Here is a 21936-nt window from a genome sequence, read left to right as displayed (position 1 = left end):
TTGCTTATGTTAGAAAGCTGAGGAAGGAAAAAGAAAACATGAAGCATGATACTTAGTTTCTAGCACCTTCCACAAACCACTTGAACAAATAAGTCACATGGGGCTGGGTGTGGCTGGATTAGAAGCCACAGTTGGTGAGGTGAGCACAATCCAACCTCTCAGAAGACAACCTACTGTTCCTGCCAGCAGCTGCTATTGCTGGATCAAGGCTAAATGGCACTCAGTTTAACTCCCAGCATCATCAGATCGGGGCAGAGGATAGATGTCAATGCTCAACACAGATGCTCCTCAACTTGCAGGGAGCTGAGTCCCAATTACACCTATTGTCAGCTGGAATCATCAGGCACAAAGTGCCCCTAATCACTGCTGTCGCCCCCGCCCAGTCCACAGCGACTGCACCCCTGCTGAGCCAGCCTCACAACCTCAAGACCAACAAGCCACGCAGATCAGGGGACAGAGGATCCAAATTCAAACTGTGAAGCAGCTTCTACCAAAAGTGCACAGCTTCTGAACCACAATAAAATTGAGGAATCCCAAGTCAAACCAGAGTCAAAGACCATCTGCACTGTGCTTTGAGCTGAGAAGAGCCACTCCTGATGATCCCACAACCATCCTGTTGGCAAGGACACATCCAGCTACTGAACTGTGCATGGTACCTCATGTAAGTTCACTGGGGCTCCACCAACCTTCCAGGGACAGCCTCACACCTAATCAATGTACTGAATAATACTTTTTTTTTTTTCCTGAAAATCAATGTAATCCTAAAGAAAAGGCGAGGCCATGGCAGGAGTACTGTATACCAGCCACCACTCAGGATATTGCTAACTCACATTTGAAGCTCTCACTATTGCACTAAAAATTGAAAAATGTACATATTAGCAAAAAAGGAAAATATTTTAAAACCACCTGAAATCTCACCACTATTAATGTTTACTACATAATCTACTATTTTTTAATTTCTCTACACCATTTAAAAAATGTCACTGCTTTTGGCAACCACCAAAAAATAAGTTTATCAGACTCAGGTTTGGTAGCATTATGGCTAATTTTTTGTATTTTTATTTAAAACATTTTCTGCAAAGAATATGCAATTATTTAATAAGTGAGGTTAAAAAAATCTTAAGAAAAAACTTTATAACATAAAAATAAGAACTTTAGAGAGAGCTAAGTAGCTTAAGGCTTCCAAGGAAGTACGAAGGCCTTTTAATCCCAGAGGCACCAGGATTTCCATACCAAAATGCACAAAGGAAAAAGAATGGGTTTTAAGCACCCTAAAAGGAAAGAATATTTTAATTTCATTAACTTGTCAAATATCTGAACAAGGAACAAATGTTCTAAAAACAAGATTCAAAGAATAATTTGTCCTCTATGAACCACTGTCCAGTCGGAATTCTTACACACGCTCGATCAGACAAATCTTTTCACAGGACAACTTTCATTTTCTACCAATACAAAAATCACTTGACAATGACTGATGAGGCTTAAGATGTCTGTCTTTAAATGCTAAATGTTACCTTTCAGTGGTTTCCAGCTACTTTCTTCCTAAGTCGATCTGTATTCCAGACTGTCAACAGCAAGCATCTGTCAGCCTTCCCATAGACCCAGGCACATCTAACTCAGCCAAGATCATGTGGACACCAATATTAATTTACAGCAGTGCTGTTCTCATTGACCCCTGTGAAATTGCCAGGTGATGACAACACAAAACACCCATTATTCCTTCTTGTTTTTCATCTTCCCTGGACAACCATAGGTGAGCACTGCCACCAGTCGTACCACCCATCGCCCACAGGTGGCTGATGGGCTCAGAGCAAATCCCAGGAGCACGTTCCCTAGGAGGGAGCCCCTGCGGCCCTCTGGTTCAGGAAGCTCTTCCCCATGAGGAAACCAAAAGAACTACCTGCATCTGACATTATATGCCACCAGCAAAAACCCACAAGGCAGTGCTAATGGGAGAAAGAAACGAATTTAAGGAAACCAACACCAAAGAAAAAGAACCTGAGAGGACAGGCATCGTAGCTCAGTGCTAACAGCGACTGAGGACCTTGGGGAGCAGCTGGTAGGGCGACCCTGGCCTTTGCCACACTCTTGAACAAATGCCCACCTCACGGCAGCAGCCCTTGCTCACCACAGCCTGCCGAAGACAATGACGCCACAGCCTCATGGGGCAAGCAGGAGGTCAGCAGTCGACAGGCACACCTGTTTCAATGGATCCTCTGAATGCATGTGACACTCTATAAGTCAGCCCTCCCACTGTGCCAATGCCTTTATTTCATTCTACTGTTTTAGTTTTCATTTCTGACCCTTTTTGTCCATTCAAGACTGCCAGGACTCATCCAAAAGCTGCTGTCTTGTTGCCAGTCCCAACAGAAACAGTGGACAGCATGCTCACACAGGGACACAAAAGCCCAGCAGATGAATGTATGAATCACCTGGAAAGGAGTATAAGCATGGTGGGAAGTGGCATGGCGTGTGACCCACCCACACAAGTTCAAACTCCAAACTTGCACTGTGCAGCCCGAGAAGGACTTCGAGACAGCATTACCACTTCCAGCCCAGAACAATAAAAACTCAGTTACATCTGCCGCCTTCCTTCCAGTAAGGAGGATTAAACCCATTACACATGAGGTGAAGATGAAATAAGTGAATGAGAACAAATGGTCACTAGAACCCTTCTAAGGTATCCTGTAGGAGGCCATCACATCATGTGACCAGCGTTTTCCTCTCCTGATCAGTTGAGGCACTGTCAGTCACTCCCCGTGATCTGGCTGCTTTTAACTAGCCGAAGACGGTATAGCCCCCCGATCTTGACAGTAGTAAAAATGCAACCAAATGTGTCTTCATGCGTAGGCGTGCCTTCCTGCAGCCCCATGGGTCGAACTACACTCACCTGTTCCTTGGTGATATTACCCCCTTGCCCTGTGTGGGATAAAATGTTCCAAGGAAACGCCCTTTGAGTGTCCCCTTCTCTTGCTCTGCCCTTGGATGTGGCCTTCCTAGATGTCAGTCAACCTGCTGACAGCAGACATCATGAAGCTAGACTCAGCCCCTTGAAACCTGACCCCTTGCCTATTTGAATTGCTTCTCCTCAATAAAAGGGGATTTGCAGGAGCTACTCTCTCTTTCTGCAGACCCTTAAGATCAGAGGACCCGTCAAAGCACCCCCAAAGAAAAAGATATTTCTGTCCCTTTTGTGGTTATTTCACGCAGCCCAGTTCCCCTGGAGTGACCCTGAGTGTTTCAGTTGTGAGGAACTCAGCAGTATCCAAACAACTGAGCAACTAAAATGGCTTTCAGCACAGCCAACTGAAGCAAGCACAAGTACAGCCACCAGCACAGCCTTCCACACCCAGCCTGCCCAGGGCCAGAAGAATCTAGCAAGTCAATAGCCTTAACCATGTGACCCAAGTTCTCTTCTGCTGGCATGTCCTCAGTTTCTTGGAGTCTGCAGCACTCACAAAGTGAACTAGGTACATTAGTCAGTATAAAACTAAGACCAAGGAAAAACTCAAAAAGCTAGTCCAGAGTGTAAAACAGAAAGAACAAGGATTATATCCTCTTGCTCTTACAGAAATGGAGCGACCTTCCCTAAGAACAGAAGGAAGCAGAGAAACAGGGATTTGAATCCGGTCGTCTGACATCAGACCTTAATCACTCTGCTGGGCCACCTCCCAGGAAACAGACCAACAATTTTTTATTTGTCATTCTCTAAAATGTATGCCATAAAAAAAATGTAAATTTATGTCTCTCACAAAATTAAAGATAACTCTCCCCTCAAGTTAGCTATAATGATCACATGTCCAAGTCTTCAAATTATTATACAAAATTATTCAGAGATCATCATTGCACTCTACAAAGACTCCTAGTCTTAATCCTTAGACACATAGCCTTTACTCTCAAGTATGCCAATACCTATGAGAGGCTGACTGTCCTCTAGGGGAGCTAGAAGGACAATACACCCAGGGACACCAGAGAGGGGCTCTGCCTTGGAGGAGCCCATTCTGTCTGAAACTCCTACACTACTGAATATTCCTTTAGATTTGGAAGGCTTGTTCTTTCTTTGTTTTGTTTTGTTTTGCAGTTTTTTGCAGTTTTGGAGACTAAAACCAAGACCTCACACATTCTTGGGAAGCACTCTCCTACTGAACTCTTATCTTTAAGAGATCCTTAACTCATGAACTTCATACAGCAGTTATATCCTTTCTTTCCATTCAAAATCTTTGAAACCCCTGCATATAAACTCAAAAATGTGATAAAATACCATGTAATTGTTTGTTTGTTAGAAAAACTCTTATTCTCAGTGGAATACTGAAATCCACTGCTAAAATTAGGAAGAAAGAAAGAGAAGGGAGGAGGAAACTTACACTCACTCAAGATAAGGAAAATTAGTCACACTTCACCTACCAACAGGGAGGTGCTGAGAAATGTGTCCTTGAGCAGTACAATCATAATATGAACAACAGAGTATGCCTACTGTACATGTAAGCTACATGGTGTGCACATGAGTAATGTAGCCGACCACTCCCAGGGCCATGATGAACAGACCGTGGGAGTCAACCAAGCACAGAAGAAAATGACTCAATCAAGAGATGCAGCACAGGCTGGGGATGCGGCTCAAGTGGTAGCGCGCTCGCCTGGCATTCGTGCGGCCCGGGTTCGACCCTCAGCACCACATACAAACAAAGATGTTGTATACGCCAATAACTAAAAAATAAATATTAAAAAATTCTCTCTCTCTCTTTAAAAAAAAAAAAGAGAGAGAGAGAGATGCAGCACACCTGACGTGTGAGGCCGCTGCCTGCCCAAGAATGCAGTTTTAGAGTAAACTTGTTTTTCAATAAGAGAACATTCTACAGCAATGAAAGCAAAGCAAACACATCAGTGAGACAGTCATTTATTACGGAGTATTACACATAATTGCCACGGGCAGCACAGCAGGCGTGTCTGCACTAGTGTCACCAACACAAGCCAGCATTGCATTATGACATCATGACAGCCACCAGTCACTAGGCAATAGGGGTTTTCCAGATCCAGTATAATCTTAGGGGCAGCTATTGTACACGTGCTCCTTGTTAGTCAAAAGGTGACTATGCAAAGGATAACTGTATTTAGAAGGGGAAAATTAACTCATTTTATCCTTCTTAGTATTTATTATTCTGTGATTGTTACTTTTCAACAGCTTTAAAAATTCTCAGCCCTAATCTCTTCAAATATTCGTTCTACCTTTCTGTCTTTCCAAGGATTCCAACCAAAAGTTAGATCTTCTCATTTCATCCTCTTTTTCTCATGCTCTTCAGAGTTTCCCATCCTTTCCCCTCTGACACTTAATTCAGGGAGGTTTCTTCTGATCATTCAGTTCATCAGATTTTCTTCTTCAGCAGCGTCTAATCTGCTATGAATCTGATTCCTAAATTTTGGCTACCACATTTTTAGATATAGTATTTAGTTGTTTAATTATCAGATTTGCTGCATCCCTGTATGGAATGTCCAGTTCCTTGCTGATATACTTAAATTCAATTTTTATTTATCTAAATATAGTCAACAATGTCAGTTAGTCTGGTGATTCCTTTGTGTGAAAAGCTTGTTCCGTTGTCTGTAAGACAACCTAAAGCCAGGCATGGTGGTGGGTCTTTGATGCTGAAAATAAACTTGTTCTGCATGCAAAAGAGCTACCTGTTGTCTATAAGCAAATCTATATTAGGAAGAAAACCCTAGGAACAGTGTAGAAAATGGTTTGGGACAGAAGAGGGATGTTTGGAATCAGGGAGTCCATTGAGAAAAATTCCAGTAAGAGGCTATTGTGGCTTGATGTCAGGCTGTGTAAGCCTGTGGGAAAGGAAGACCAGAGGCAGAACTGTGTGTGATACTCAGCCTAACAGGAAACGGGTTCTAAGGGAAAAGGGGAAACAAAACACCCCGCTCTCAAGTATTCACAGGCAGCACACAGAGAGAACAGGGATGGAGGAGTACAGATAGGGATTTTGTTTTAGACATGTTACAGTCAAGAGTCACTGGCAGGGAGACAGAGGTAAGCTTCAAGTTCAAATCCAGGTCTCAGAAGTTGAAAAGAAACATCAAAATTATAGCTTAAATTACATGGAAACAATAGCAGAGGAGGGTTTAAGTAATGAAGATAGCAAAAGGGATACAGGGAGCAATCCCTGAATGTCTGGGGTGCACAGTGAAGGACTGCATAAGGGGCAAGAGCCTATGAAGGACCACAGGGAGAACACACAATGAACAACAGGAGGTGTTGCTAAGATTTACAGAGGTCAAGCAGGTAAGTGCTGAGGGGAGCCAACAGATCTAGCAATCCATTCAGAAGAAGGTCTTTTAATGGCAGGCATGGTGGTGCATGCCTGTAATCCCAGTGGCTTGGAGATGAGGCAAGGGGATCAAAGCCAGTCTTAGTAAAACAAGACAGTCTTAGTAAAAGCAAGACAATAAGCAACTGTCTCTAAATAAAATGCAAAATAGGGCTGGGGATGTGGCTCTGTAGTGGAGGACCCCGAACTCCCCCCCAAAAAGGGGGGGGGAGAGGGGGAGAGGGAGGAGAACCCGCGCCCACGCGAAGGTCTTTAAGAAGGGAGCTTTTAATATGAAACGTTTGTAAGTTACACAAAAAGTTAAACGGAATTATCACGTGACCCAGTAATTCCACCGCTGAAATATACTCCAAACAGAAAACAGACTCAGACAGACACATGTAAGTAAGTCTATGTCCACAGGAGCACGAGTCGCAAAAGCAAAAAGGCGGGTAACCCAGTGTCCGTGGAGGGACAGATAAGCAGATAAACAAATGGTGGCTCACACGTGCGTGAAAAAAAGGACTGAGGTATGGTGCATGCTGCCACACGGACCTTCACCCGTGGACAGGACCGACACAACAGGATGAGTGCTTACAATCCCACTTAGGAGGGGCCTGAGGAGGCAAACGCACCGAGAACGGCGGAAGGGGGAGTCACCGCTGACCCGCACTGTTGGTCAGGAATGATGAAAAGGTTTTCAGGTAGCAGATGGTGACACAAATGGCCAATGTACTCACTGCCGTAGGACAGCGGAAACCGCGACCTTCCCGCGGCGTCTTAGCACCGCAGCCCCCAGTCCCAGCACACGTTCCGCACCGGCGGCACCGAGACCGAGGGGTGCAGAGCGCGGACCGGGTCCCGTTCTCCCCGAGGCAGGGGAGGCTGCCACCTTCGGGACTTCCGGATAGTCACGAGGGACAAAGCGCAAACCGCAGCCGGGGGCCGTTCAGCCCGGGGCCGCGGAGGGGCGCGGGACCCGAGAAGAGCGGTGGAGGCCGGGTACGGGCCCCCGGCGGCGCCATCCCGCAGCCGGCCGCTGCTTCCGCGGTCCGGCCGTTCACGGCGGAAAGCCGGACACACTTCCTCCCGCGGTAGAAGCGGAGCCGTCGCCGGAGCGGCGCTGCTCCCGGGGCCCGCGGGCGGGCTCGGCGCCCCCGTCACCGCAGCGCGCACGTGCGGCGCCGCGGGGTTCCCGGGACGGCCGCATTCCCGGGCCGAGCACACCGCCGAGGGGACGCGCGGGGCCTGCCCCGCAGGGAGCCGCGCGCACCGGAGTCGCCAAGAGCCCGCCCGAGCCCGCCGGGACGCCGACGGAGGCCGCGCGGGGCCAGGCGCCGCCGCCCGCAGCTACTCACCGCGATGCGCGCAGCCCAGGGCCGCGGCCTTCCGACGCTCGGGCTGCGGCATCTTCCCTCCCGCCACAGCCCAGGGCCACGGGGCCCAGGAGGGCGGCCGAGCGGGACGCGGAGGCTGACGCGGGTTCGTGCGGTCCCCGCGCCGCAGCCTCGGCCCAGAGACCGCCGGCGCCACGTCACGGGCGGCCCCGCCCCGCGCCGCGTCTGACGTCACCGCCCGCCGCCCTGACGTCACCGCGCGGGGGCCGCGGCCCAAAGCTGCTTATCCTTACCCAGGACAGGTGCCAAACTCAGGACGAGAAGTGCTGTGTATTTTCTCTCAGGTGTGGAAGCTAGTCGGGGTAAAAAGAAAAAGCAAGGACATCTCCAAAGTAGAGGGGACCAGAAGGACAGAAGAACGGGGCCCGCAGGGAGGTGGGAGCGCGGGGAGGTCCGGGGGGCCGCGCATGCTCCAGCGCGGCGCGGCGACCCGCGTGTTCCGCGAAGCTAGTGGGCACCGACACGGGAGAAAGGCGCCCGCGGTTGAGGATTCCGAGCGGTCCGCAGGGCGCCGTGGCGCGCGCCTGAAATCCCAGGCACTGCGGGGCTGGGGCAGGGGGATCCCCGGTTCCCCGCAGCCTGAGCAACCTGGGAGACGCCGGCAAAGGTGGAAAGGGCTCGGGGGTAGCGCAGTGGCTTGCAAGGTCCTGGGTTCCATCCCCAGTACCACCATTAAATAAAGAAGAAAAAGACAAAATGTGTAGTATTATGATGAGACGTATAGGTCAAAATGTAGAGAGCGGCGGTGAAAACGACTCCTACTGCTGGCCATGGTGCGAGAGGGCACAACTCTGGTCGAAATCGGCCAGAATAGTGTGGATGCTCCTCTTTGGCCCAGTCATGCCAGATTACGTTGGTGAATATCCCCTCCTCTGAAATAAAAAAGTTCTTGGTCAAGAACTTTTAAAATTACTTGTAAAAAACGCATTGCTTTTACAATTAACAGGGGAACTGAATATCGTGTAGGAAAAGGAGGAAAATCTGCATCCCTTATAAGTTAAAAATTAAAAAGCAGTATCTGAACTAAAAGCATTGAACTTCTTGAGAGGAATGACACTAACCTCATCCAGCCATTCTTCTGGATTAACAAGCAGTGCCAAATACTTACTAGGGTCCTCAGGGTGTCAGGTGCCACCAAGGTCTCCGCGCGGGACTCAGGACTCTTTTCCCCAGTTACTGAGTGTGTAAGCAGGTGACGGCCATCCCCCAAGTCCTTCTGGGACGTTTGCCTCAAGAACTGCTGCTCAGTGCCTGGTGGAACACCTTTGACTTCCTCCACCCTAGTCCGCGCAGTAGTTCACTATGGCCGGAGGCAACATCTGTTTCAGGAGAGGGTTTCTCATGCAGAGAGTACGGGATAACAGTCTCCCCTAGTGGTTGCAGTTCACATAAAATACAGTATACTATCAAATTAGCCCCACAGGGCTCAATACCCATGATAAGCAACATTAATTGGCCTGAGCACTTGTTAAAAGCAATGAGGTTTAGGCTTCACCCCAAACCTACTTACAATCCTGGTTTACCCGGATCCTCAGGTATTGTATGTGCAAATAGAAGTTTGAAATCATGCCTGCAAGACAGTTGCTTCATGTACTCACGAACCTTGAAACTCTCAGATACTTAAATATTTGCCAGTCTGATAAGTATGAAATGGATTTTTGTTTATAGCTGCTATTTTGAATACTATTCTACCAAATTAATGCACATTGGTTACTTAACCATTATTCTAGTAACTGAAGATTTGGATTAGCTCTGGTTTTTCACCACTATAATGCTCTATGCATTCTCTCACTGTGGTTAAACAGTCTTTGAGGCCAGGATGATTACACAAGTATTTAGCTGTGGTTTTTGTTATTTTGTTTTTGTTTTGTCCCTGGATGCCGTTGACAAATGAAATACAGGATGGCCTAAAATGTCAATTTCAGACAAAGAATACTTTGTCCTATGCAATATTTAGGATATACCTGTCTTGTTGTTAAAGCATTACATATGTGTGCAGCTGCTGAATTTGGCAGGTCAGATCCGGTAACAAAAAAGACACTCTCCATATGAGATAGTGTTTATTGTTGTAATAACAAGAAAGCAGTAGCCAAGTGAAAGGCACGTGAGAAAGAGAAGAAAATACATCACCAGATTGGGTAAACACCAACACCTGAAGTCGTGTAGCTGGGAGTCCCTGGGCAGCTTGTCAGGGTCCCCATTGGGAAGTCCCGGGCTGAGCATCTTCTCCACCAGTGGAACTCCAGTCTTACTCCTTAATCATCCTTAAACATAAGTAATAATCCTTAAATATGAGTTAGAACAAAGGAAAAAAGTCTAACAACCTGGGTGACCTGGCAGTCTCCTCAAGGACACTTCATCCCTCTCCCCAAGGACTGGCCAGATCCCCATAAGGAGGGAGAGTTTGCCCTGAGATAAGCGAAGGTCTGAGTTCCTGTAAACCAGCCACACCTAAACTCAAACCCTAGAAGCCTACATAGTTGAGATGTTCTATCAAGGACATGCAAAGGTCACAGCAGGCATAGGGACAGAGGAAATCTCTGGAATTTTCCTTAGCCCTTCATTTATAGTGCTAAAATAAAATGCTGAGACTTGGTAGTTTAACAGAAATCAATTTTCTCACAGTTCCAGAGGCTGGAAATTCCAAGATTAAGGGCCTAGCAGGCTCAGTGGTCTCCTGAGGGTTGCTCTTGGCTGGCACCTCAGATGTGCTTCCTCCAGAGGGAGGAGCACTGGGACTCTAGCAGGGGTCAGAATGGTAAAGTGGGTGAACACCTTTGTCCAGACTTGTTATAAGGACACTTGATCCTATTCACAGGGGCTCTGCCCTGACCTAATCACTTTCCCAAAGCCCCTACTCTTAATATTATTATGCCACATAAATTTTGGAGGAGACACATTCAAACTATAGGTATACCTATGCTAAAATAATGTTCTTTATTTGTCTGAAATTCAAATTTAACCAAGTATCTTGCATTTTTGCTAGCTAAATCTGCTAACCTTCACCCTGGGCAAAATATAATCTTAATTTTCTCATCTATGAAATAGGAATAATAGGACTTATAAAGTAGTGAAGTTGTATAGTTGAAATAAGATAGTCCATGCAGAGTACTTACTATAGGGTCTGAAACACAGGAGAAGCCTAGGGTTAGCTTTTATTAATTATGACTTCAAACAGGTGTGTTTTAGAGTCAATTCCCAAAGAATTCTTTAATTACTAAACTCCTGAGTTTATTAATTTAAACCTTGTTTGAGCATTTGATCAAACCAAAAACTGTGTTTTGTGAAAATCTTTTACTAGGTCAGCAGATACTTCCTCAATTAGCTCTAGAATACAAGTCAGATATTTTAAATGTCCATACAGCTGAGCCTCAATAACTCAGTGAGACCCAGACTCAAAGTAAAAAAATAAAAGAACTGGGGATGTAGTTTAGTGGCAGAGCATCCCTGGATTCAACCCCCAGTACCAAAAAAAAAAAAAAAAAAACATCATACAAGAACAAAATTATCACCTATAAACAAGTATGAATTCCCTTTCAGTAACAGCAAATGCTTGGATGCTAATTTGATTTGTTTACTTTTCCAGAGCCAACTGAAAACAATATTCAAGAAGAGATTATCTAAGAGTCATACTGAACTATTTCTAGGACTTATTTGGATTATCTAGTACCTGAACTAGATTGTATTACAAAACTAAAAATTAACATTAGGTCTATGGCTTTAAAAAGAGAAAGTGTACATTTTTTTTCTTTTGGCAAAGCTGATATTTCTACCAAAATTTTTTTCTTTAATTTCAAAACTAAGCCAAGTATAGTAGCACATATCTGTAATCCCAGAGCTTGGGAGGCTAAGGCAGGAGGAATGAGAGTTCAAAGCCAGCCTTAGCAATTTAGCAAGGCCCTAAGCAATTCACCTGTCTCTAAATAATTTAAAATACAAAACAGGGCTGGGGGTGTGGCTTAGTGGTCGAGTGCCCCTGAGTTCAATCCTTGGTACACACACAAAAAAATTCAAAACTAGGGGGAAAATATCATTACTTTAAGACAATTCTCCACATTTATACAATATAGTTCTCTTTTTCCTTCAGGTACAGAATATTTTGTATTTTATCCTAATTTCAATAGACTCATGGGTTTATTGCAATCAATTTTTAATGATTTTCCAGAAGCAGCTAGGGCATAATCTATGGGTAAAGTATATGATCATAATGAGGCACTTTGATGCTGCCAGGTCAACCCTTTAAAGGCTCAGTCAAGTTCCCTAACCATCTGTCATATACTAGCCCCAGTTTCCCCCATGTGTTTCTAGCAAAGGTTTCTAATATATTTTATTTTGCTAAATAGGTAATAAAGAGATCATAAACTGATTCTTTGCTATTTACATGTACACATTATCTGAAGAACAGAAGTTCCAGTAGGGAGGGATGTTGTCTGCCATGCTCCCTGTGGCATCCTGCACCTAGAAGTCTTCCTGGTCCACAGTAAACCCTTGGCCATTGACCAAGTGGCCATAATACGTGAATGAAGCTGTTGCTCTGTAGTGGCTTCTTTAGCTTTCCTCCAGCATATGCTGCGTTCCTACCCTCATTTTCTCTCTTTACTGTCTGTGTGAATCAAATCTCTTTCACCTTCCTAGCACTATCACCATGGTGAATCTCACAGCAATTCCTGTAGCCCCAGAGAACTTTAGGCATTGGGGTGTTCACACAGATTGGGACACCAGCTACTTCCTCCTCCCCAACCCCAGCTGAAGAGTCAAGTCAGGTGGTGCATGGAGTCACCACAAGACACCCAGTGTGAGCAGTGTCAGGAGAGAGGTGGGCCAGAGCCACAGGTGGGCACAGACATGATAGAGCAAACTCATGTACAAGAGGAGTGTCTCAAAGGACTCGAAGGCTGGCAGAAACAAGCAGGCAAGCCAACTCGGAGAACTGAACTGAGACGCCCAGGCAAGTAGACTGGACATCAGAAGTGCAGGAACCCAACCAAGCTGTCAGCCCCAGAACCTGTGCTGGAGGCAAAGGAAGGAGCTTGGCCCAGCTCAGTCCCAGTTGGTATGGACCAGGCACAGCTCTCTATGAATGTCTCTCTGAGGCAACCACATTAGCTCATCTGTTTGGAGTAACAATCAGGTTGGCAAAGGCTCCAAAAGCAGGCAAGGTCCCTGGAGGCCACCAGGACTAAGTGAGTTTACCAAATAATTGACAACACTGTACTTTATCCCAGCAAGGTACACTGGAGTCCTAACTCTGTGATAGCTTACACCACTAATGCTCAAGGTCCTGCCAACCTGGAAATTCAGCAGCAGATGTACAATGAAGGCTTAGGAATTGTCATTAAAGGGGGGAAACAGCCGGGCATGGTGGCACACACCTATAACCCCAGCAGCCCAGAAGGCTGATCGCAAGTTCAAAGCTAGCCTCAGCAACCTAGTGAGGCCCTAAGCAACTTAGAGACCCCTTGTCTCAAAATAAACCACAAAAGGGGGGAATGTGGTAGGGATATGGCTCAGTGGTTAAGCACCCTGGGTTCAATCCTTGGTACAAAAAAAGCGGGGTTGGGGGGGTGGGGGATATAAATAATAGCTCTTGATGGAGGCAACTCTGGCTGTGAATCTTATTACACCTTTTTCCATGAGCTTCCAGACTTGTCCTCCAATGTCACTATGTGGTAAGGCAAGGGATCTTTTTAATTCTTAGTTAAGGAAAATGATTAGATTATCTTTCACCAGAAGTTTACAGATACCTCCAACTCTGGGAAGATGGTATCCAAATACCACTGGAATGACTTGCACTTCAATTGTTTTCTTAATTTCACACGTTCACTAACGTTTCCATAGGACTTAAATTTCAAAGCAGGTCTCTGGTTTAAAAAATGTGCCTAAATAAACAGAAAGAATAATTTCATTAAGCCAAACAAACCTTTGGTAATCAGATCATATCAAATCGAGCAGCATATATTTTCAACATCTGAACTAAACAAAGCAAACCAACCAACCTTCCCTCTGTCTAGGGAACAAAGCAGAGATACAGCATGGGACCTTAGATGACTCACCAGCTCAGAGGCTCAGGACATGCCATGGTTCAGGATTCAGGAAACTGGGCCTACTTCTCAGGAGCCAAAGATCCCCAGCTGCCCACTGCAGTGCCCCCTTTCTCCTTCCAGGACAAAACCTGTCACTTCCGGGTCTCAATGGATACTTTTATTTCTCTTCAGGATGGGGATGGTGGTTATTAAGGGAGAATGGACTCTTGGGGGAGCCAGCCTGGGTTCCAATCCTGACTCTGCCATTAATTACCTGTGATCTTGGGTGAGTTTTTTGCACGCCTGTGAGGTTGTTGGGAGGACTCAGAGCTTCATACATGCAAAACCCCTGGGAGAGGAGGCTGGCACATAGCAAATGTACGTCTGTATTGGTCTTCAATATCACAACTGGTCACTATTTTGTATTTTAGGGTGAATGCCTAATGGACATCATCAGTCCCATATTGAAGGATGCGTCCTAAGTAGACCCAAGCCTCTTTGGAAGCAGAACTGCTGCATTTTCATTTATGTTATGCTAATGCCTGGAACTAGTGTTGAGAGGGTCCCACTCATCCATGTTGGTGAGCCATGTGTACCATGTTGGATGCTCCTCTGCATTTCTTGACCACACCCAATGATGGTCGAGTCCTGGCCATCATAGTCTGCAGCCTATTTCCCCAGGGTGAAAATAATCTCAGAATCTTTCATAACTAAGTGAATGCAATTTAACATGATGGAACATCATTTTTTAACCTCTCATATTAAAAAAGTATGCAGTTGGGCTGGGGATGTGGCTCAAGCGGTAGCGCGCTCGCCTGGCATGCGTGCGGCCCAGGTTCGATCCTCTGCACCACATACAAAGATGTTGTGTCCGCCGAGAACTAAAAAATAAATATTAAAAAATTCTCTCTCTCTCTCTCTCTCTCTTAAAAAAAAGAATTTCTTATGTATGTTGGTTGATTTACTTCTGAAAAACTCTAGTGTCCCTAGAAATTAAATTTTTTAAAAATGAGGTACAAATCTAGCAGCATAGAATTAACTGAGAACGGGACTGGAGATGGGTGGAAGAGTGTTGAAGGGGCACCGCTAAGTTATGGAAAACAGAAAAGGAGAACATTCGGATCTGGGAGCAACAGAAGGCTTCTTCCCAAGAAGCCCTGCCCTGGGCCTGCTGTGTCCCTCCCTGTGGCAGGTGCTCCTCACCTTGTGCTCATCCATCCAAACGTGCACCACTCGGAGGTAGTTCTCTATCACAGCTCTCTCCAAGTCAGGATCTCTTTTTAAATGGTTCCTAACAACGTGTCCAACTCGAGAGCAGGGAATTATATACAGTTGGCCTCCACACATCCAGATCTAGACAAAAGAAAAACAAAAACCATATTCAGATATTTTTGCTAGGAATAGGCCACTGCTGAAGTTTTTGTTGTTGTTGTTGTTTTACAAACATAAATCATAATACTTATTGTTCCTTATTTCACTTAATTCTTTCAACAGCCTTATAATGAAGATACTCTAATTATCCCCATTCTATAGGTGAGGAAACGCACATACGGATTGTTTAGCAGTTTTTACAACGTGGAACCGTTAAGGGGCACAGACAGTATTCAAATTTATGAAGTCTGGCTAAGAGCCAGCACTCTGGATGCCAAGCAGCCCTCCTTTCTCATCCTAAATATTATTAGATACAAGCAAGAGACAAGAGAAATGCCAGTCCTGACTGAAAAGTTAATAATCCATCCTTTTTTGTATCTATCACCTATGACATTTATTTTTAATGATTCACTACATGAAAGTAAGATAAAGTCATTGAAAATGAATATAAAAAGCACACATAAGAAAACAAAATTCACTTCTCATCCTGACATTCTGAGCTAGACAACAGACTGAGGCCCTGTCTTAAAACTAAAATAGGAAGAAAAGAATGAAAAGGCTGGAGTGTGGCTTAGTGGTTAAGCGCTCCTGGGTTTAAACGCTGTCACCAAACCAAACCAAACCAAACAAAAAAACATAACCCAGGACGTGTACTGAAACAAACACACACACAACATGAAGATAACTGGCTTTTTTCATTTGATGTTATGCAAAATTATTTGAAAAGTCATACTATTTGAGCATTTGGGTTGTTCCCAATTTCATTATTAAAAAAATAGACCACAAAGAATGGGCTTCTGATATAAATTTTGTGCATATCATTTGTACATCTGGCAGAGTATCTGCCATGGCAATTCTGCTGACTGGAATTTAATGGCTCTCACGTGGTCCTCAGGTCACCAGTATCAGCATCACTTGGAAACTTGGTAGAAATGCCAATCACTGGGCCCACAGAGACCTCCTGAGCCAATTCCCAGCGTAGAATCGCAGCCATCCCAGCCAACCCAGCACTGGCTGAGCCTCCAGGTGGCCACAGAAGTGGAAGCAACACCAACAGAAACCAGCCATTTGGCTAATACCAGAACTACTCTAGCAGATGAGCTAGGAGGGAAAAAGCAATTGATTGTTGTTTCAAGCCACTGTGCTTTGGGATATTTGTTACGCAGCAAAACCACTGATACACAATACAGCATTTTTCTACTAATGCCAGCTTTATTTGTTTACTTATTTCTCTTTCCATTTAGCTGTTCATTCTAGAAACAGTGGCAGATGGAAATCTCATTCAGCAAACATCGGCGGCTCACTCCCCTCCCTCACCTCTGGACCGGCCATTTCCCTGACACAGTGATGCTGGACTCCTTTGTTTGACATGCTTCAGCCAGGGAAATGCAGGCCCAGGTAGCTCATGGGGAAGCTTGGTTATTCCATGTGGTTTGGTTCCATCCATTCAGTAGGACAAGAACATGCCCTGAACCCCTGTTACTCCCAGAACAATGATCAGATCTCACAGACCCAGAAACCAGCGCCCAGTACAGCCAGCAGTTGCTGTTCCTTTAGTTACTGGACTGTGGCAGGGGCCATAGTGCCTGGCCTAGAGACTGGGATTCAGATGGGAGGTTTAGGTGGCTCAGAGTGGAGGTTCTTTCATCCAGATGAAGAGAGTGCACTAGGCTGACCACCAGCATGACTTTCCAGGTGCAGAGTGGCTGAATGCCAGCCAAGTCTCAAAGGGCACCTGGGATGAGAAGTCTGAAGATTTAGGAAAGAAACCTCAGGACCCCTGCTCACAAGCAGCAGCAGGAGTTCCTGTGAAGGAAACGGAGAGCCACTGAGCAGTGGAGGGGACCTGGATCCTGGCTCTAAAATCCAAAAAGGCTTCTGAAAAAGACTGGTCTCTGGGATCAATGCTGCTGTGACATCCACTGGATGGAAGACCAAAGCAAACCACCAGGGACCAGTGACAGTTCCTGGAATGATGTCACAGGATGTTGTCTAATTAGACTGAAGAGCAAATGAGAGATGAAGATGTTTGTGCAAATGCACAGATGATTCCCAGGACAGACAAGGTCAGAGGCAGCTGCTAGTGTTGAGTTCTACAGCTATTTATTAACTTACATTTTGTTTTTGACAAGAGACCCCCAGCATGCTTAAAAGATACAGAGGGGCCATTGAGAATGGAGTGGTTGAAAGTATTGGAACAGGGATAATTAATACCTTTGAATAGTATATCAGCTGTCGTTTGCTACCTGCAGGGAGTGGAATACTCTTACTTTTCAAATATGCTTGTGTCATTCACAAAAATGATTTTATTCTGAGACCCAGGATGAGCTTATACATTATTAGGTGCTGAAAGGGGGAAATTCCTTCTACAGTATTCTAGGAGAGCAATATAGTAATATGAGGAATAGTTGTCCAAACAGAATAAAAGGTGCCAAAGGTTTGGGTCTTATAAAATCCTGCCAGGACCAGCAGGAAACACAAGGGGAGGTTGGGGGAGGAGCAATAAAAACAACAAACACGAGATTCCGCTAAGCAGAGGCTTGGAGGAAAAGAAACTGCTGTACAGATTCCTAGGTGCACAATCAGGGACCTGAAGATTTAGGAAAGAAATCTGTGCTTGAAAGAAATAAAAAAAAAAAAAATGAAATGACCAGCCGAAAGAACGAAGGAAAGGGGGTGATGAGATATAATCTAAACAGAAAAAGAATTGGAAAAAGAATACAACTCCAAGACAATGGAAAGAGAACCTGCAGATTAAAAGTAGATTAACTTGCTGTACTATCCATTCAGAATAACAAAACGAATGGGGAGAGAATTTAATATTGAATGTTTTCAATTTTTGCAAGGAGCCCCATTCATTGTTGTTTGCATGTGACGCTGGAGGGGGCCTGGATGCTCAGGGAGGAAAATTGAACATAATTACCACATCATTTACATGACTAAAAGTCAAATTTTGCTCTCTCTATAAAAAGGTAACTATTTTTTTTAAAAAGTTCAAATTACCCTTAGTGAAATCTCCACATTTTCTCCTCCCCAAAAATTCATGCCCTTGTCATACTGTCCAATTTCGTAAAAATAATGCCGATTTATAGCAAAAAGCCCTCCAGCCATGGCAGGTGACCTGGGAAGAATAAAAAAGATAGTAATCATGAGTTTTCCTAAAAATTATATTGAATATTAGTGTAACTTAGTTAGAAACTAGGAAGCAACTGTATCAATACTAACATTATCTTAACATCCAGCTAAGTGTGTGAAATTACTAAGTTAAAACTACAGTTACTTAAAAGTAGTCAATGACATTTACTTAGCTCTCACCAAATTATGTGAACATCATATTCTTCGTATGTGTTTCATTTGTAGTTGAGCTGTAGGAACTGTCTACAATTTTGGGGCACACTAGTGTGTTCTGCATGTATGAACTGTGCAAGTATCACAAGCAGTATCATGACTTTATGGCGAGACATTTGGAATTCTTTCTTCTAGCTTTTCTGGAACATGCTGTACATTATTCTGAACTATAGTTCCCTGCCTTTCCCTACAATAGAACCCCAAACTTACTCCTCCTAACTGTGGCTCTGCCCTGTTGGCTGACCCCCCCTTCTCCTGCCTTCCCCATTCCCTCCCTGGCTTCTGGGGTTCACTGTTGGACTCTTCACTTCCTTGAGATCTGTGTTTTTTAGGTCCCTGTGAGGTCCTATGGCACTTGTCTTTCCGCATCTAGCTCATTTCCCTTGGTACAATATCCTCGGGGTCTATCCACATGGTTGCAAATGAGCATTTCACCTTTTTATGGCTGAATAATATTCCATTGTACCACCTTTTCTTTATCCACCCATCTATCAATGGCCATTTAGATTGATTCTTGGCTGTTGGGAGTAGTGCAGATGTCTCTTCAGTGTACCCATATGATTTCCTTTGAGTCTATAGCCAGTAGAGGGGTCTATTTTTGAGGGATCACCATACTGTTTTACATAACCTATCTCAGGTTTCTTCACATCCTCAGCAGCACTCTGCAGACAGGGCCTGGTCAAATTGCTGAGGCTGGCTTCAAAGTTGCCATCCTCTTGCCTTAGCCTTCCAAGTCGCTGGGATTACAAAGGTGAGCCAGTGCACCTGGCTCCTTTCAGTTTTTTTTAGTCTTGGTTTCATCTTTTAAGTCAGAGGTAAAGTTGCTCATCAAGGGTAGGGTGTTCAGGTTGGCAGGTAGGTGGACTAAGGAAAGAAATCAAGATTTTTTTTCTAGCCACTGGGGAAAAATGAGTGAATGAGGCTTTCCAGAGCAGCAGGGCGGACATCAGCATGGGTTAGGGTGGGGGCACATCTTTTAAGTTTTTGGCAGAATATGTCAGGTCACACAGAAGAACAAAGGGAACAGAGGACGGGGTTGGTGCTGTGTCGGAGATGGGCAGAGCTTGTGGCAGAAGTAAAGTGGCTCAGCCACCGTGGTGCAGGCAAGAGAAGCAAATGCATAGATCAGAAAATCCAGGACCCATGAGAAGGAAGAAAATGCTGAGGGGATAAAGGAGAGATCAAAAGGCTGGTGTTCTGGATGGTGCCCAAGAAGCAGAGCAGAGAAGCCAGGCCAGGAAGACGATGGGTGGTCCAAGAGAAGGATACCGTGTCCTGTAGTCAGAGATGGGAGCCCGAGAGATACCAAGGTTGCCATCATAGCTGACAACGTAACATAGCTAACTTTTGTATACACACCTACGTCTCCTAATAACCCCGTGAAGTATTAGTCTCCAGATGTTCCAGGGAAGGAATCCGATGTGGAGAGGCTTGGTGACTTGCTGTAACTGAATTAGAAGAGAGGTGCAGGTAAGGACTTGCTGGCCTACAGAGTTGGAACTTTCATGTGATTTGTGATGAGGGATGAGTCTGGCACCAAGGTATCAGTAAGGAAGCTCTTCAGGAATGACCTCGTAAACGCAGCCAGAAGTCCCAGCATTCAAAACAACCAAGTGAGAATTAATAGCAAATTCAGCTGCTCTTCCATTTTAAAATATATTTTCCACAGTGAACAAGCTAGGAAAACCAGGTTCATCTCAGCCAATGAAATCACATGTGAAAACACTTGGATAATGTTTTATATGTGCATTTTCCTCTGGGCTAACTTGGCCTTTTGTTCCTGGATCAGCACCCAGGTTGCTCCTGACGACGAAGCCCGCATTCTAAAGAGGGGAAATCAGGGATCAGAGGCATACTTACTAACCGTGGTGGTTTTCCAAACTGGGATTCACATTTTCAATTGTAGAAACTTAACATCTACCAAAATCTGGCACTAAGGAGTTTAAGAAACAAGCAACAAAGCAGACCTTCATTAAGTCCCAGAAATCTAGGGAATATTGGAAAGTTTCTTTCTCAGATCCCAATATACATATGCCGTTTCCCCTTAACCATAAGAAATCTCACCGGATTGGTTTACTTGGTCCGTCTGGTCCTTCTACCTCATAAGGGAAAACTTTATCCCATTTAAATTGCAGGTTCCAGTCAAAAATGCCCCTTACAAGAGGAGAGGCCTTATATTCAAAGGTCATCTCGTCAATGACGTCTATCAGAGGGCACACTACCATCTTGGGGTTCTTGGAGATGGCCTGCAGCAGGGGCTCCAGCCAGACTCTGTTGACCTCGCAGTGGCTATCCAAGAACACCAGAACGTCCCCTGGGGAGGCAAGAACAGACTGACACTAATCCACCTGGGAACCCAAACAGGATGCAGAGAGGACCTGCAGAGCATTCCCCCGTGTTGGCCCTGGAGGAAACAGGAAACACGTACTTTATCATGTCCCAAAAGGTGGGACACCATGAGCTGGGGTGTTCAGAGGAAGCTGGCGAACTGGGCTAGAGACTGGTTTGGGAAAAGTCCTAAAGAAGCAGGTGGAACTGAGCTGGGCTTCAATTTTTAAAAGTCATTTTTAGTTTGGCCTTCACTGACCCACTTAATTTAGCTAATTCTTACTGAGATGATACCTTCTCAGGCCTCGGTTTGGTGATTGCGATGCAAAGGTGCATAAAGCTTTTTACTCTGAGGTCAAGTTTTGTTTTGTCTTAACTCGGAGCCTCACCGTGGTGTTATTTATTGTGGTGCGGGGGATGGAACCCGGAGTCTGATACCTCCTAGGCCAGCACTCTGCTTCTGAGCCACACATCACAGGCCTGAGTGCAAGTTTTAATGAGGGTCTGTTCTGCTTAGACAACATGGGAGTGGCCGGGCCGAAGCCAGCTCTGTGTCATAAAATACATTCTACGCATTCCAGGCAGGAGGGACTTCCAATTTCAGCTACTTATTTCCCCAGGTTTTTCTTCCTATGGACAGCCCTCTTTTCCTTTCCACATTGATTTTTATCAAATTCCCTTACAATCTTGTTTTGGGTGAAGACCATCTCTGTAGAAGCTACTGCTCCCCAGGCATGCTAGCCATAGAAAGTTCTTCCCTCTCCTTCCTTGGTTAAGCCCACACCTAGGGGCAATGTCAGCTGCTGTGGCCCAACACTGTGCTTTTGGGAAGGAGGTGCTGACTGCTAGCAGTCCTTCCAGTTGTCCTGCAGATAAGGCCCTCCAGAGAAAGCCACAGGGATCAACTTAAACCAGACAGAACTGCCTGGCTTCCCTTCTAGGTGACCTAGAGTGAACTCTGCCCATTATTACCTCCATGTAATGCCAAATTCCCCACCTCAGAGGCAATCCCATCTGCCCTGCGCTGTGCCCTTGGCAATCCCTGCTTACACCTGGGGCGCCACTCCAGGGTGAGTAAAATTCCCTTGCTTCCTTTGTTTGAGGAAGCACTGTTGTCTGGCTTTGCACTCACCCAAGTGTGAACACATTGCATTTGGTTACTGG

General features: G+C 45.3%; 2 protein-coding genes across 2 annotated transcripts in view; both read right to left on the bottom strand.

Annotated features, from left to right (window-relative positions):
- GALNT11 (polypeptide N-acetylgalactosaminyltransferase 11) overlaps positions 1-7878 on the bottom strand; it is a 43645-nt gene extending 35767 nt beyond the window's left edge. The window contains exon 1 of the mRNA XM_081287868.1: positions 7664-7878. Coding sequence (XP_081143994.1) covers positions 7664-7715 — 52 coding nt within the window. The 5' untranslated portion in view covers positions 7716-7878. The remainder of the gene's footprint in view (positions 1-7663) is intronic.
- Positions 7879-13425: 5547 nt separating this feature from the next.
- The window catches only part of GALNTL5 (polypeptide N-acetylgalactosaminyltransferase like 5), a gene marked incomplete at both ends in the record, with an annotated part of 40525 nt that continues 32014 nt past the window's right edge, over positions 13426-21936 (bottom strand). Inside the window, 4 exons of the mRNA XM_081283347.1 lie at positions 13426-13581; positions 14929-15078; positions 18100-18217; positions 20509-20758. Coding sequence (XP_081139473.1) covers positions 13426-13581; positions 14929-15078; positions 18100-18217; positions 20509-20758 — 674 coding nt within the window. The remainder of the gene's footprint in view (positions 13582-14928; positions 15079-18099; positions 18218-20508; positions 20759-21936) is intronic.

This window comes from Spermophilus citellus (genome assembly GCF_964194105.1).
Source record: "Spermophilus citellus genome assembly, chromosome: 3".
Taxonomy (NCBI): domain Eukaryota; kingdom Metazoa; phylum Chordata; class Mammalia; order Rodentia; family Sciuridae; genus Spermophilus; species Spermophilus citellus.
This window is presented reverse-complemented; position numbering and strand designations above follow the sequence as displayed.